Source organism: Anopheles cruzii, unplaced genomic scaffold (assembly GCF_943734635.1).
Source record: "Anopheles cruzii unplaced genomic scaffold, idAnoCruzAS_RS32_06 scaffold00324_ctg1, whole genome shotgun sequence".
Lineage (NCBI taxonomy): Eukaryota > Metazoa > Arthropoda > Insecta > Diptera > Culicidae > Anopheles > Anopheles cruzii.
In genome coordinates this window covers 5,888-20,749 of record NW_026453941.1, presented here as the reverse complement: position 1 = coordinate 20,749, position 14,862 = coordinate 5,888, and the positions used below count along the sequence as shown (strand labels likewise).

The 14,862-nt window shown below is 46.7% G+C and overlaps 1 protein-coding gene across 1 annotated transcript; it reads right to left on the bottom strand.

Moving 5' to 3' along the window:
- Positions 1 to 40: 40 nt before the first annotated feature.
- LOC128276026 (transcription factor Sox-21-B-like) lies at positions 41 to 14,176 on the bottom strand (the record flags this gene model as incomplete). The annotated part of the gene is made up of 3 exons (XM_053014495.1): positions 13,944 to 14,176; positions 13,726 to 13,874; positions 41 to 235 (listed from the first exon to the last, which is right to left on the bottom strand). Coding segments are annotated over exons 1-3 (577 nt in total), but the record flags the coding sequence as incomplete, so codon positions are not given.
- Positions 14,177 to 14,862: the final 686 nt, after the last annotated feature.

The window sequence follows — 14,862 nt, the reverse complement described above, 5'->3', positions numbered from 1 at the left end:
GTGGCGAGCAGACATTAGCTTGCCGGAGACAGTTGCTTACCGGCTCGGAGCGCATCGACCGGAACGGATGGGTACGTCATCGGGTAGGGGTAACCGTCGCGGCGGATCGGTTTCGGTTTCCGGCGCGGCCGATACTTGTAGTCCGGGTGCTCCTTCATGTGCATCGCCCGTAGGCGTTTGGCTTCGTCGATGAACGGGCGCTTCTCGTCCTCGGTGAGCAGCTTCCACTCGGCACCTGATTGGATCCAGAGAGAGAGAGAGAGAGAGAACGATGAAGACCAACAATTAGTACGCATTTCTTGCTGTTTTATGAACCATTTGTTGCTATTGCTATTTTCTTCCTAATCCTGATGCTGATCATAGCCGAGTCTGCCGAGTAGATCGATGTATTTTTTTGTTTAATTCCGTTAAGCGAAGCTGATGTTCGGTAATTTGCGGTCTTAGGCCGAAATGGCTTTTTACTGTCACCTTTGATTCGAACAGAGCCTTTAAAATCCCGCCTGGAGCTGATGTTGTTCCAAGCGAACTGGAGAACCTCGAGAATGAAAACACCTTTACGCTCCGACGTCTGTCTTAACAATCAACCTCAACTCAACTCCTCTGTTTATTTTCCGTTTCTTATATCAGGTTGGCTAAAAAGTAATCCATTATTTTTTCGGTAGATGCCTTTAATGATCGATATCTTGTGAAGTATTTATCGTACAGTTTCAAATTTAGGCTCGTTTTAAAGCTGATACTTTACACTTAAAAAAATGCTTTCATTGTTCTTTGTTTATTCTATTCGTTTGTGAGTTACAGGGTGTTAACAATGGAGGTCAACGCGGAGAAAATTCGGTACATTTTACAATTTTTGTCCGATAAACTCAAGCTAGGCCACTCAAATTTTGCATGGTGTTCATGGTACCGATACTCTAACAGCTAGCTTGGTGAAATTTTGGTTTCGTTGACTCGTTTCAGTCATTTTTGATGTTAAAGCCTAGGCAGACACGTCATCGAAAATGTCGATAAAATCACAGAAATAATCAAAGTAGATCGGCATGTTAGTAATCAGAGCATCGGCCAAGAGCTAAAGATCAATCATCGAAGAGTTTTAAGTCGTTTGCGCAAAGCTGGATTCACAAAGAAGCTCGATGTTTGGGTACCACCCTATTTACATAAAAAAACATGATGGCCATCTGCACAGTTTTGGCTCAACGGAACGAAATCGACCAATTTCTTAAACGGATGGGTACTGGGGATGAGGAATGGGATACATACGACAATACTGTGTTAAAATAATCGTGGTCTAAGCGTGGCGAAGCAGCTTAACCTGTGGCCAAACCAGAAATAACGGCTAGGAAAGTTCTACTGGGTATATGGTGGGACTCGAAAGGAATCGTTTATTATGAGTTGCTCCCGTGCAGCCAAACACTAAATTTCAGACCTCTACTGTCAATAACTGCACCGTTTAAAGCTAGCAATTGCCCAGAAACGACCAGAATCGGCCAACGGAAGAGGTTTTGTGTTCCATTAGGAAAACGAAATGTCACGCACGTCTTTAGTGACTCACCATAAAGTCCAAGATTTTGTTTGGGATGTTTTAATGCATCCACCGTATAGTCCGGACTTTACACTAAGCGATTGACGCCTTTTTCGCGCATTAAAAAATGTCCTGAGTGATGAAAAACTGAGATCAAAAAAGGGTTGTGAAAAAGGATTACTCCAGTTTTTCGTCAATAACGACTAAGCCTTTTACAAAATAGGCATTACCAGCCTACCTTTGAAAAGACAACAAATTTTCCAACAAAACGGTACATATTTGAGGTAAATCGGACCATCGGAAGTACAGTGGATGGCGAAATTAACCTTAGTTCAAGAACACAAAAGATTTTTGGAAATACGAGGATGAAAAATTTGTTTTAGTCAATCAAATATCAATCAAAAACATTAAATAAGATGTGTAAATGTTAGTTTTGGTGTATTTAGGGATGATTGGTACAAGAGAAAAATTTTGGTCAAACATATTTGGAACAAGCCAAATTTCTCTTCGGCGAAAATAACCTTAGTATCCGCAATACATACCATTGCGCCCAGGCAGTGTAGCCAAACATCCTGGTTTTGTTATGTGGCCTTTTGTACAGTCCTCATGTATTATTTTGGTATAGATAGGTTTGATTAATTTTGCTAATTCTGTTAAATTGAATGAGATTTTTACGTACACTCAAAAGTTCATAAATAACCACATGTTTTCAGTGGTTGGCCGGTCTGGGCAAAGATGTTAATACCTTAAAACTTTGATATTATCATCCACGAGATACTACATGACTACTTCTGGCTTGTGGGTTGCCGAACTATCCTGTGGTGCGGTGAAATCTTCACCTATAAGACTTGTTCCTTCTTGAATAATTTTTGTTTCGTCGATTTTTGACCAGCTTTCGAGTCAGCATGACCTGGAAAGGTCATCAACTTGTAAGTTTCATGTAAATAATGCATCGTTGGAACATAATGCCGTTGTAATTTGTTTCGTAATTGATGATTCAGGTCCCCATAGCAGAAAATTTCAACTCCTTATAATGAGAGGTGAATCATACCAAAGATTCATCACTCGAACACGGCTTTTCTCACAATAAACGAGGTTTCAAAGCATGCAGATATTAAAATACTGTTCTTTTTTCGTATTGATCATCGTTAGGTGCGAAATTTTGTTGAAAAGAACGCCAGATTTGTCTACATGCTATAGACTACGTCGAATGATATGCACGGAATCGAGTTGTATACATTCTGATTTTTGTTTTTGGCCAATATTTTAGGCGGGTTGCAAATGGTTTGTGGAGGAGATATTCAGTATACGTTTATTAACTCGTTTTGGTGTTGATTTCTTGCGGCCACAAACTTTAATATGATGAATACGACCTTCATTTTCATACAGCTTGATTATTGCTGCCGATTGTTTGCTCGCTTTTGTCGAAAATTCGTGCAATATCCCTATTATTTTTACCACTAACAGTCAAATTAATAACTAATTTACGTTATTAATTGGTTAACTTGGGATATTTAGAGGGTTCTACCATATTTCAAGCTGAGAAACAGCATAATGTCTTGTGAATTCTTCACCATGCGCCTCTCAGCTTTAATTCTGTATTTTGCATATTAAAACATGTAAAATATCATGTTATTATTGCTTACAATTTTAAAATATGTAAACTAGTTTCTTTATTACCGAGCAAAACGAAGGAAATTGGTGTGAAAAATAAAAACTTCAAGCTTCCAAATTAAACTAAGGTTAATTTCGCCGTGCTCAAATTGACCTATGACCACAAATGGCCGCACCAGTCTACTAGATTACATCTAAATGTCATTTTATCGCCCACATTTTAGTCTTAGAACCTCAATCTAATATTCAATGTCTCAAAAGCGGCATTTAAATAGAAGATTTACTCATATTTTCATATATTATTTAAATGTTCATGAGCTAAGGTTAATTTCGCCATCCACTGTATCTTAAATAATGTTTTGAATCTCACCCAAAAATAATGGATTACTTTTTAGCCAGCCTTATATATAGTCAGATGCCGATTCCGCAGGTGCCACTTACGAACGAACTCTATTCCAGCGATAATGCAAGTTTTGATTGGCCTTATTTGGTCCGAAACTTGAGATGCATCATCCACGTGTCCGGCATGTTATCAATCAATACTTTATCGTTTCAACAAACTCTTTCGGTCGTTGTTCGTATTCTTCATACTGTTTGTTGCGCCTCCATCTTGAGTTTTTATCGGGTTCTTCTTGCTTTGCTGTCGATTCATTTCCCTCAGTTGATTGTTTTCAAGTAAAAGCCGATTTCATATTCGGTTTCTGTTGAACTTTTTGCTACATGGGCGTTGAGGCAACCAACAAACTTTGGGCGTTTAACAAAATTTGTCTTCTATATAAGTTGGCCAGTTCTTGGCATACTCTTTCAGAGAAGCCTAACCTCGAGGACTCTCAAGGTTGTAAAAGGATACGTATCCTTTTCAATAGACGGCCAGTCGAACGTTTATTTGTCGATCATCGTGAAGTCGTGAAGATCATCTCAAACGGTGTACCTTGCACCGGTACTTTAGGACGGACATCCGGATGAACGGGCGACGGATTGGCGGCGATCGGTACTTTATGACAGTTCTACCTGTCGTCCCATTGTATCTGCTGATCGATCGTTATAGCGACGGTTGATGCTTGGTAGCATCATTTGGTAACTCGCGCGCGCGATCCTCGGAAAGTAGCATTTGAATATTAATGAAAAACGAACCCCAGACCGGGTGCGGCTTAATCAGCCCGAACCCGCCCGAAGGAGCAGTCTGGCAACCTGCGGTGTCGACCAAACGTCCCTCTTATGAGGCGTGCGAGGTTGATTAGGCAGGTTATCCGGACAGATATGGTGAATACGAATATGCAAACGTCTTTTCAAATGGCGTAACCTTGAAGAAGCCATTCGAATCGCTGGCTTTGGGATGTCTATGATCAGTTGCGATCAGTATGAATTTGTGCTTGACAGTGATCGGACGTATCAAAGCCACCAGCAGAGCAAAACCGGCGTCACAGATAACCGAAAGCTGTTTATTTGACCTCTTTGACTATCTGGGCCCCACCAAAAACTTGTGTCAATGGATCTCCACCGCAGACAGCGAAGAACGATTCGATCGGAATATTTGCTGGTGTTGGTCCTACTCTATTGTTTTTTGCCCGTAAAGAGCATCTCTTCAAGACGACATCTGGTGTGCACGTACCGCGGCGACACCGATACCCTTGACAAAAAGTATCAAATCGAAGATATCCCAATAGACCTCTGCACACACGTGCTCTACGAAGGTAGTGCATCCTACTCGCCGTGGGAGGACCAGACCGATATTCTTAAGACAGAATACCAAAAGTTTGCCAAAACAAGAACCAGCACCCACATGTGAAAGCTTCTAAGGACGTTATTTGTCTACCTTGTCGTTATGAAGATAGGATTACATTAAACGACACACGGAACATGTTAATCGAAAGGGTTATACGCTTCCTGAGAAAATACAATCTCGATGGAATCTCGTATGCAGGGTGGTACCAACTCGAGTTGATTGAAGAAACGAAGCAAGCCTTCAAGAGTGCCGGAAACAACACGTGGACAGTTTCAGTTGATGTTTCCAAGAACCTTGATGATGCGGTACAGCAACAGCGCATCTGCCGGTTAGTAGCAGTGATAGTGTGACGTTCATTCTTTCATCAACCAGAAGTAATTTGATTATTTTTTTTAATTCGCTAGAGCCGCTGATTTTGTTATCCTCTCAGTAAATCGACAGACTAAGTATAATGAAAGAACGGACATCCGGAGTCCGCTGTACCGACGACGCTTCGATACAGGTGCTCTTCAGCGCTACAACATCAAGGACGCGACACAAAACTTGATCAACAGCGAGTGTCCGAGGGAAAACATTCTACTGAGAGTATCCTTTAATGGAATGAAGTTCGTATTGGGCGACGCAAGTGATCACGACGTTAATGCCGTTGCCATCGAGCAGCATTTGCAGTTCATGGACTACAACGAAATATGCTCCCTGCTACAGGAAACGGGTTGGACGATCGATTGGGACGAGCGAAGTGGGGCACCATTTGCGTATCGCGATAAAGAGTGGATCGGTTATGAGAATGAAGTTTCTCTCGAGGAGAAGGCAAATTTCGTGAACGATGAGGGCTTGGGAGGGTTAGTGGTTCACTCAATATATGAAGATGATTACAAGGGGGTCTGCGGAAAGAAGTACCCTTTGCTGACGGCACTTTGGAAGGCGTACAAACCGACCCGGTCGACCGACGACGATCCATTTGTCTTTGCCCTCTTCCGAACTACTGAGCGTCCTTTGCCAGCTTCGAGTTTAGATTACGAAAGCGAAGAAGATTATTAAGGTCCATATGTTAAGAGGTCTCTGTTCCGTGTATTGTTGTGAAGAGCATCAACTTGCAGCCTTAGGCAGGAGCGTTTACAAATCGAATATAATAAGACGTTCAAATTAATTCCGCCCCGATTTTATTTCTCCATTATTATGTATAGCCAGAATGCCGATTCCGCGGCTCACACATACCAACGAACTCTATTCCAGTGATAACGTGTGCCTTACTTTTGATTGCCCTTATTTGGTCCAAAATTTGAGATGCCCCGTCCTTGTCGCCAGCATGTTGTTGATCGATGCTTTATCATTCAAAAAAAAAACTTTCCGCCGTTGCTCGTCCTAGTCATACTGTTTTGTTGCGCCTGCATCTTGAGTTTTTATCTGGTTCTTCTAGCCTTTCGACTCATTCCCCTTTGTTGATTGTTTTCAAGCAAAAGCCGATTTCATATTCAGTTTCTTTTGAATTTTTGGCTGTGGCTGAATACATGGGCGTTGAGGCAAACTTGCTAGGTGATAACGTGTTCCGAGAGCAAGACGTTCTTATGGCCAGCCGGACGATTTTTGGCAACTTCATTATCATGTTACCCGTACATTGTGCTGGCCATGAGATTTTACCAATAACCCGATGTGTTACTTGATTGTAAGGTCCGCAATCTGGTTTAGGTCGCAGGTTGATAGCAGGTCCCCCTTGGTATTGCTGGATAGAATTCGTGGCTTGCGCTGGCCTTGGTCTTTGCATAAGTAACACAGCCAAAAGTGCGCAAATATTTAACTCATATGATAAGTATTAAAAACCCTGTACGAAGAACGACCGGATAGTGGGTTCCGTTTATAGACGCTCCCGATACGAAATCAATGCTTGCCATCAAGAAGTACAAGCTCGAACGGATTGATTGTCCTGTTTAAACCTTAACGAGGTTCGGTTCTTATCGCCCCCTCAAACCCAGGGTAGCTAGAGGTTGGTAAATTGGAAAAACATCCCCCGCCTCGAATAGATAATCACAAAACACACAAATTATCCAACCAAACAAATATCGATACGCCAGCCCGCCCCGTTCCGTGTTAGTCGATTGATTTTGCATTAATTTCGTAAACAACGAAGGTAAACATTGTTTAGCTATAATTTGAAACCCAACCCGTTACATCCCGCTACCCGGTCGCAGCTTTTTCCCGGTCTCACCAGGCACAGGATTCGCCCGGGAGCCGAGCCCATCACCATCATCGCCAACGAATCTCTCCATTGTTTCCGAACCCCTCCGGACGACGGACGGGACTCCGGAGGGGACTGACGGGCCGGAAATTGCACTCCACCACCAACCGACCGGGAGGCGGGATAAGCACGATTACACGTCCCGCTCAACAGAGAGGCCAAACTACAAATATTTGCTCACATCCTTAGCAACAATGACGCTGCATTGCATTGTGTACGCCGCCGTGTCCCGCGTCGATCGGCCGACGTGTGTATGTGTCCTCTCGTGGTAGGACACCCGCCGCCCCCCGCCGGCCGATGGCCAACGGAACAATACACACAACCGATCGGTAAGGAAAATGCATCGCCCGGCAGCATTTTTCACACTGCACCGGCTCGACGGGGTTTTGTTGCTCTGTTGACCTTCCCGGGCCGGGTTGACCCTTGGTTCCCGAGCTGTTGTGGAATTTTGCTCCTATCGGGCCGCCGGGGCCATTGTAGGCAGGCCCATTCCGGTTGCCGATTGCCGGTGATTGTGCGGAACTTTTCCGCACATTTTCCCGAGATAGGCTTTCATCGACCCGGGCCCGGGGAGAACGGGCTTGCAATCCCAAAACGGCAAGTGGTTAACAGTGCATCCCGTGTGTGTGTGTGGGTGTGTGTGCTTTTGCACGATCGTGGTCCTGGGGGTTGTGATCGAAAACGGTACGGTTGAATAAATTAATGATTTATTCACAACGTGTGCGCCGGAAAGTTTGTAACGTGAAATTTTAATGCCCGAGTTTTGTGTGAGCCACATGACCGGGCTTAGGCAATGGGCATCCTTGCACCATTGTGTGCTGTATGTTAGAGCAACAGAAAGTGCATCGGAGCGTTAGTTGGGTTCGTTAGGTGAACTTTTTTGGGCCATTCCGATCAATCCGTTTCAGCTCCCTACGGTTGTCAAATAAATATTGATTGGCGAACAAATAAATTCGTACTGGCTTAGGTTAAGTTAATAAGCGATCACATTTTTTAAGTATAGAGAACTTCAACATGGAAAAACCAAACAAAATAAAACTAAAATTTCCTCAATGTTCGTGTTCGTACCATTTGCGTTAATTAAATTTTTGTTTAAATCTTAGACGAACGGAAATGGACGTATTTATTAAATTTACATAATAGTCAGCTTAATCTAACTTAACAAGACTGTATTTGAGTAAGATGCATGTAGATTTCCCTCTATTATTGGATGGCTTTTTCCCGGAGTAGCTTGGCTGTAAGAAGTTCGGATGCATCGGGTGTATCGGATGATGTTGTATTATTGTTGTTGTCAGGTTTAGTTTGTTATTTTCTTTTCTGCACCAGATTGCTGAATGCAGATCTTTTAACATGATGTTTAATATTTATGCAAGTTACGCAATATGTTTTCTAGTTCATCAAGGAACTGGAATGTTGACATCGAAAGCGTTAATGGGCTCAAAGGGTCTACTTTAAACGAATCGATATAAATATGAGTCAGTCAGTCAGCCAACGTCATGAATCGTTGCCACTTCACAATAGTCTAACCACAAACACACCTCGAAACAATGTATTTAACTTCAAAAACACTTGAAGCAATTTGTCCCAATTGTGCCGCCCACAATCGGATCGGCGTAACCACAAACACACTCGAGGCTGCTCCGTGGCTCTCAAACTAGCTCATCCATTCTAAAAGTCCTCAACAAAACACACTTGGAGCGCGCCGATTATGTTGAAATAGTGCCCCGATTGTTGGGGGCCAACGCGGGGACTGGCAAACGTATCCCCGTGGGACCGAGTGGTCCTGTTCGGGAGTGATAGGCACGATCACAATTAATTAATACAATCACCCAAACGTGTCGGCGGTGGTGATGTTGAGTGCGTGCTGAGCGTGATTTCGGCTCTTCCGGCCCCAAAACCCGTGATTCGTGGATGGTCCTTGAGCGATGTATCGTTCCGTTGCTTTCGTCTCCTTGAGCGGCTTTTCGCTCGCTCGAGTGCCACACCATAAAGGGACCAGAAGTTTCCACCTGAAGGGCGCACTTGCTTCCCGGCCCAAGACACTCGCACACGAAGCCATGAAATGGGAGTTTTCCACCGCCGGCCTGTCGGGCGGCCATGGTTCCGAAATCCATCCCACAAACCCGTCACAACCGGATATGTAGGAGTAATCTCGGACGTCCGCCCGCTCCCCCTAATTTCCCCCCTTCTCACAGACACACATGCTCAGGTGCCCATTGTCTTCGGGGACAGTCAGTAAAGGACACCGAGATGTGGCCCAAGATCCAGGACCAAGATGGGGAATGACGCACAATGACGGCAACACATGTTTCACAAGAGCAAAGGAGAGAGAGCCAGCAACAAATCGTACGATGCCCGCCCGGTTGCCCGGTTGGCAACGACTCCGGAAGTGCAGGATGGTTCCCGGAAAACAATGGCCGCTTTTCCGGCTCGCTTACCATCACCAGTGGCAGCGATTCCGATTCCGAACGTCCAGCTCGCAGTCCGGAGGATGCCGGATTGTTGGCAGGCTTCGCTGAACTCAGAAGCTCCCCAGGATGGTGGTGGGTTCGGTGGCGCACATTCCGGTTCTGCTCTCGGGTGCCGAACAATGGCACTGCACGGCACAATCGGCACAGAACAACATTGTGCACTCACGTACATTATGCTTGAATAATGTTTTAAAATCTGGATGGAGCAACGGAATGTTCTCCCTGGGAAGGTCTATCCGGGGGCCGGTCCGTTTTTTGTGAGTGTAGAAGCGCCACAGTACGAGGCCGGATCGGAGTGCAGTCAATCATGGGAAGTGGCCGATTTTTGCGGAACACACGAAAGCACGAAAAAATTCGGTTATTCGGATATTTCAACTGCGTTGCGGCGAGCACCTGTGTCGCGGGGATAGCTTTCAAATGGCAGATTGTTAACTGGAAGAGAGACTATGCCGATCATCCATTGTTTATTCACGGTTTTAGGTTGCTCTACAAACAACCATTCTGGTGCTTCAAAGGCTCATCGGCACATGGAATAAGGGACTTTCTGGCCATCATCATATTTAAAACGTTTTATTAACAAAGGTTCACTAATCTCAGTAACCAATGAGTTAATGTACGTATAGGATGACTCTAAGTAATCCTTTACTAACTCGAAATGAAGTCAAAATAGTGATAACAAAGGAGAATTGTACCCTTAAAGTTATTAAACAGAAGAGAATAAAACAAAATCCCATAATAGTCATATAAGATTGACTAAAAAGAAATCCATTATTTTTGGGTAATACTCAAAACTGTACTTAAGATGTTGAGAAGGAGCGAATTGCGTTTGATATACACTGTTTTGTTGGAAAATGTGTTGCCTTTGTGAAGGTAACTTCTTAATGGCTTTTTTGCAGAAGTGGCGAAAACGGATGGATCACTTTTTAGCCAACCTTATACAAAGGTTCCATAATTTTCTTATTATTCTTCTGCCGTTGAAGGCAGTCAGGACAGGCTTTTGAACCAGTTATTGAGGTAAATGAATTCCCCCTGAATGTAGTTAAAAGCTTTATTTTGAAACTCTCTAATCGTGTCGTGGTACCTTTCCTTTACTAATAAAGCAACGTCATTACAACGGCCCCCCCCCCGGTGGGTTAATGGAAGCGCACCAGACACACCCGCATCAGATAAGACCAGTTTCCCGCCTAGCCCGCCCTGCGCATTATCCTGCCTGAGCGGTCCACACACACGCGGCACGTAGCTGAAAACCCGGCACAACCGTCGATTGTCGGATCCCACGGCGACCGGCGGCGCCATATTGCACGGTCGGTTGATTTGCGCCACGTCATCAAACACCGATTGGGAAATCTGCGTGTGACATGTTGCCAAACATCCGACCGAAGTGAGAGTCCGCGCCCTTGTCCTTGTCTGTGTGGTAGGGTGAATCTCCGCCGAGGGCCGTCGACGGTGACGAGACGAGATAATAAATTCAAACTCAAGTAATCCAAATTATCATATTTCCCGGGCTGTTTCGGGATTCCTTTCCACCGGTTGCGGTGGCCAAGGAGACGGCCGTCGGCGGCCGCCGAACGGCGCACACGGCCACGTGACTCAGATTAACCCTCTTCTCAACACATCATTTCATCGAAAAGCGGTTTTAATTGAATGATAATATAAATTGAATTCGCCACCCCGGCACACGGCCCGGTCCGGTATCGGCGTTCGGCGGCGTCCTGGACCCCACCGCGGGTTCGGAAGGATTGAATTCCAGGCTCGGGCAGCTCGCTTTAAATTTGTAAATTGACCTACACACGGGCCAAACGGGATGACAGCCAAACGAAACATGACGTTTGCGGCGTACAGTCACGTGCCGTGCTGTCACTCCTTCCGGTGGCCCCGGATTGTGTCGCCGTAATCCATTGTGGGTCGCTTCTTCGACGGCTGCACTTTTCTAAATTGAAGTGAAAACCCCGCCGGCGGCGGCATTGTGGCTCTTGGCGACGGCGGCGGCGGCGGCAGTGGCTTGGAAAAACCCGGTGAAATCAAACCTGAGTGCCATTTCCACTCGGGTCACCACGCACACGCATGTTGCGCTTTTAGGAGATGATTGTTTTTTGCTTTCTTCGTCCAACGGCCAACCGGGGCAGCAACAGATCGCCTCGGATCGCGGACACAGTGTCTCGGGACCTCGGTGCGCGAGTTGGGAAATAATTACTCAAATGGAGAGGCAACCGTCTGCCCTTTGTGCCACTTGTCGCTGGCGCAGAACAATCGCAGAGTACGGAGGAAATTGAAAACTTGCGACAGAACGCTTCCTCCGTTCAAGCGGCTTGCGTAACGCGGTGGAAAACCCGTTTCCGGTTCGTTGGCGGTTAACTCATTTTCTTTCAAACGGTAAAAAAGAAGTAAGGAACTATCCAGGAGCAAGGAGGAACTCAAATCCTTCCTCGATTTAGAGTAGTCGTCATCCCGAGAAGACTTTTCCTTGGAACGGAAGGAACAAAGTCAACAAATAAAAATTACGCACACAGAATCTGGTCCAACAATCGGGGCTCCCGAATGCCAAGTGTAAAATACATTCAAAAACCTTCAAAATCAATCGCTTTACGTTGATTTACTCCACATATTTCATCGTGCGATCGATCGATTGCAATCACATTACAACGCGCGAGCATAATGCTCGCCGGACGTAGAGACACCCGAAATTGAAATTTACCCTCAATCCGGGCACAAAAGAGGCACCATTTCGCAACACAAACCACCGCCGAACGAAAGCGGCCTCCCATTTGACACATTCGAGCCCTTTTCTTTTGTCGGCTCCAAGCGGCCTCGACATAAATCCTTCAGCACGCCGGGACTCTATTTGCATAGCGGCACGGCGCTCACGGTTGTTGGATGGTCGACGCCGACAAAGGACTGAGCAAATACCGCGGGCCCGGGCCTGTCCCGAAAACTGCGCGACTTTCCATTGCGTGCCAACGATTTCTGCCAACCAAAAAAAAAACAGTGAAACATTGGCCGTTAGTTACAACTCACCTCCCGAATTGTCCACTGCTCGACCGAACAGAGGGCCAACCAAAAAGTGCCACAACATGACGAAGTTGTGCTGTCCACCCCTTCGAATGCCAGGACCGGATGTTGCGTTTGTGGTGACGTTGTTTAGAAACGACGACATGTGACATGTGACAGTGGATCGGATAAGAGCCCAGGTTTCCTGTTTGTGCCGACCAACCCACCCCGGTATTGGATTGGGCGCATTGTTTGCCACAAACATTTCGCAATCACCGGTCCATGGTTGGTTCCATGGGTTTTTCCGGGTTTTTTCCCGGGTCTTTTGCCTGCTCGACTGAGCTAGGAATTTAATAAACTCCTTCCGCGCCACCCCGTGCCGAAGGAGATGAATTTCCACGAGTTTCCCGAGGTGCCCTGGAACCTGTCCGGTGCGGAATTGGATGAATGAAGCCATAATCGGTAATTGAGTGGCCATTCTTCGTGGAAAAGAAAGGACGGCCCACCCGCTAGCCCTCTTCCCATTGTATGATGGACATGCTCGTCGGTCGGTGGTGCCAGGAGCACCCTCCTGGATCGAGCTAATAAAGGGCGCATTAGGTTTGGTGGTTTCTTGGAGCTGCGTTTTTATGACACCAAACCAATCGAAGCGAATCATCGGCCACCGACGACGGAGCCGACGGAACTGGCACTTGTTGACACCTTAGGCGCGCATCCTCCCGCGTCGAAGTCCTCGAGAGGGGAACGGTAAGACAAATCACTCACTCGAGTACCTCGAAGCACAGACACACATTAGCACCCTCCAAGTCGAGAATAAATATCATTTTAACGACTGCAACTCCCGTTTCGATGGTGTGAGTGGTGAGGTTCCCAATTTAAAGCTCCCAAACCGACGGACCAAGACCAAGAATATCGGATGCTTATCGCTATCCCTTTCTCTGTTGGTGACACTTCCGAACCGTCATCACAGTCCACGGGGCCCTCGACTCGGCACAAATCGCACACAAAAGAGTCGGGAAAAGAGTCGGCGGAAGAATAAAGATGGATGAGGTTGCGCCGATATTTTCCCCGGAAAAACGCGCGGGGTGGAAAATCGATTTTCGCATCGCATCGACTGGAGTGGCAAACAAACACAGGCAGAACGGCAATCGATTGCGTCCGAGGGACTTACCGAGCCGCTTGGAGATCTCCGAGTTGTGCATCTTCGGATTGTCTTGGGCAATTTTCCGTCGCTGCAGCCGGGACCACACCATGAACGCGTTCATTGGCCGCTTAATGTGCTCCTCGGTCGGTTTCTTGAGCATCGCCTGGCTGAGCAGTCTGCGGGCGAAAAGGACGTGGACACTGAATTAAGGGAACCTGACGCACCTGGCCTACGAGCTTACTTACCCGTTGGTGGCCGCACCGTTCAGCAGCCCACCGACGCTCTGGTGCAGGTTGGTGGTCTGGGAGTTGTGCAGGGCCGACACGGACGAGGCATGCAAATTCTGCGAGTGCAGCCCGAGTGAGTTCAGGGCGGCGTGCGATGATTGATTCGCCAGGCCCTGCGACGTCGGTATGGACAGCGAGTGCGGGCCCAGCGATAATCCCGGTATCGATAGCGACGGTATCCGATCCATCATTTTTGTGGGCGCTCGACGGGGTTGTTATGCCGATGCCGATCCGATGTTCCGCCTGACCGGCCGGAAGTCCTTGGGAACCGGCGCAATGGGTGGTCTGCGCGTGGATGGGTGCTGCAAAGAAGCAAAGGATAGAGAGAGCTAGGTTCAATGTAATGTTGGGCCGGAGCAACATAGTCCAAGACACTTTTCCTCCCGGTTGGCTTGCTGAAGGAATTCGCGCAGGAACAAGTTTTTGACGGCGGATTAAGGTGCAAAAAATGGCGAATGCTGTCGGGACGGGAAAACAGTCTGCTAAATAGGCAGCACCGCTACCCCACGGTAGCCAGCGTTCTGACCGCTAAAAGGATTCGTTCCAGGCTTTATGTTTATGCGCGGTGATCGCCACCACGATCAATCTGGTGCTTCTGATGCTCCTGGTCGGCCGAAACGAACCCCTCGGAATGGCAGCATAATTATTTATCTTCGCTTGGCGGACCGCGAAACGAGGCCCTCTGCTTCGGGTGATGGAAAACGGCAAATCACGGCACGGGAAAACGGTCACTCGCCCCGTCCCGGTGATCGTAGGCGAACGATTAAAGGCTCCGGATTACTCCGGCCGGCCGGCCACCGCCAGCCAGCCACGAGGAGAGGTTGTAAAATATCCAATTTACGATAAAAACTTCGCCCCGCGTTTTGATCTTCTCAGG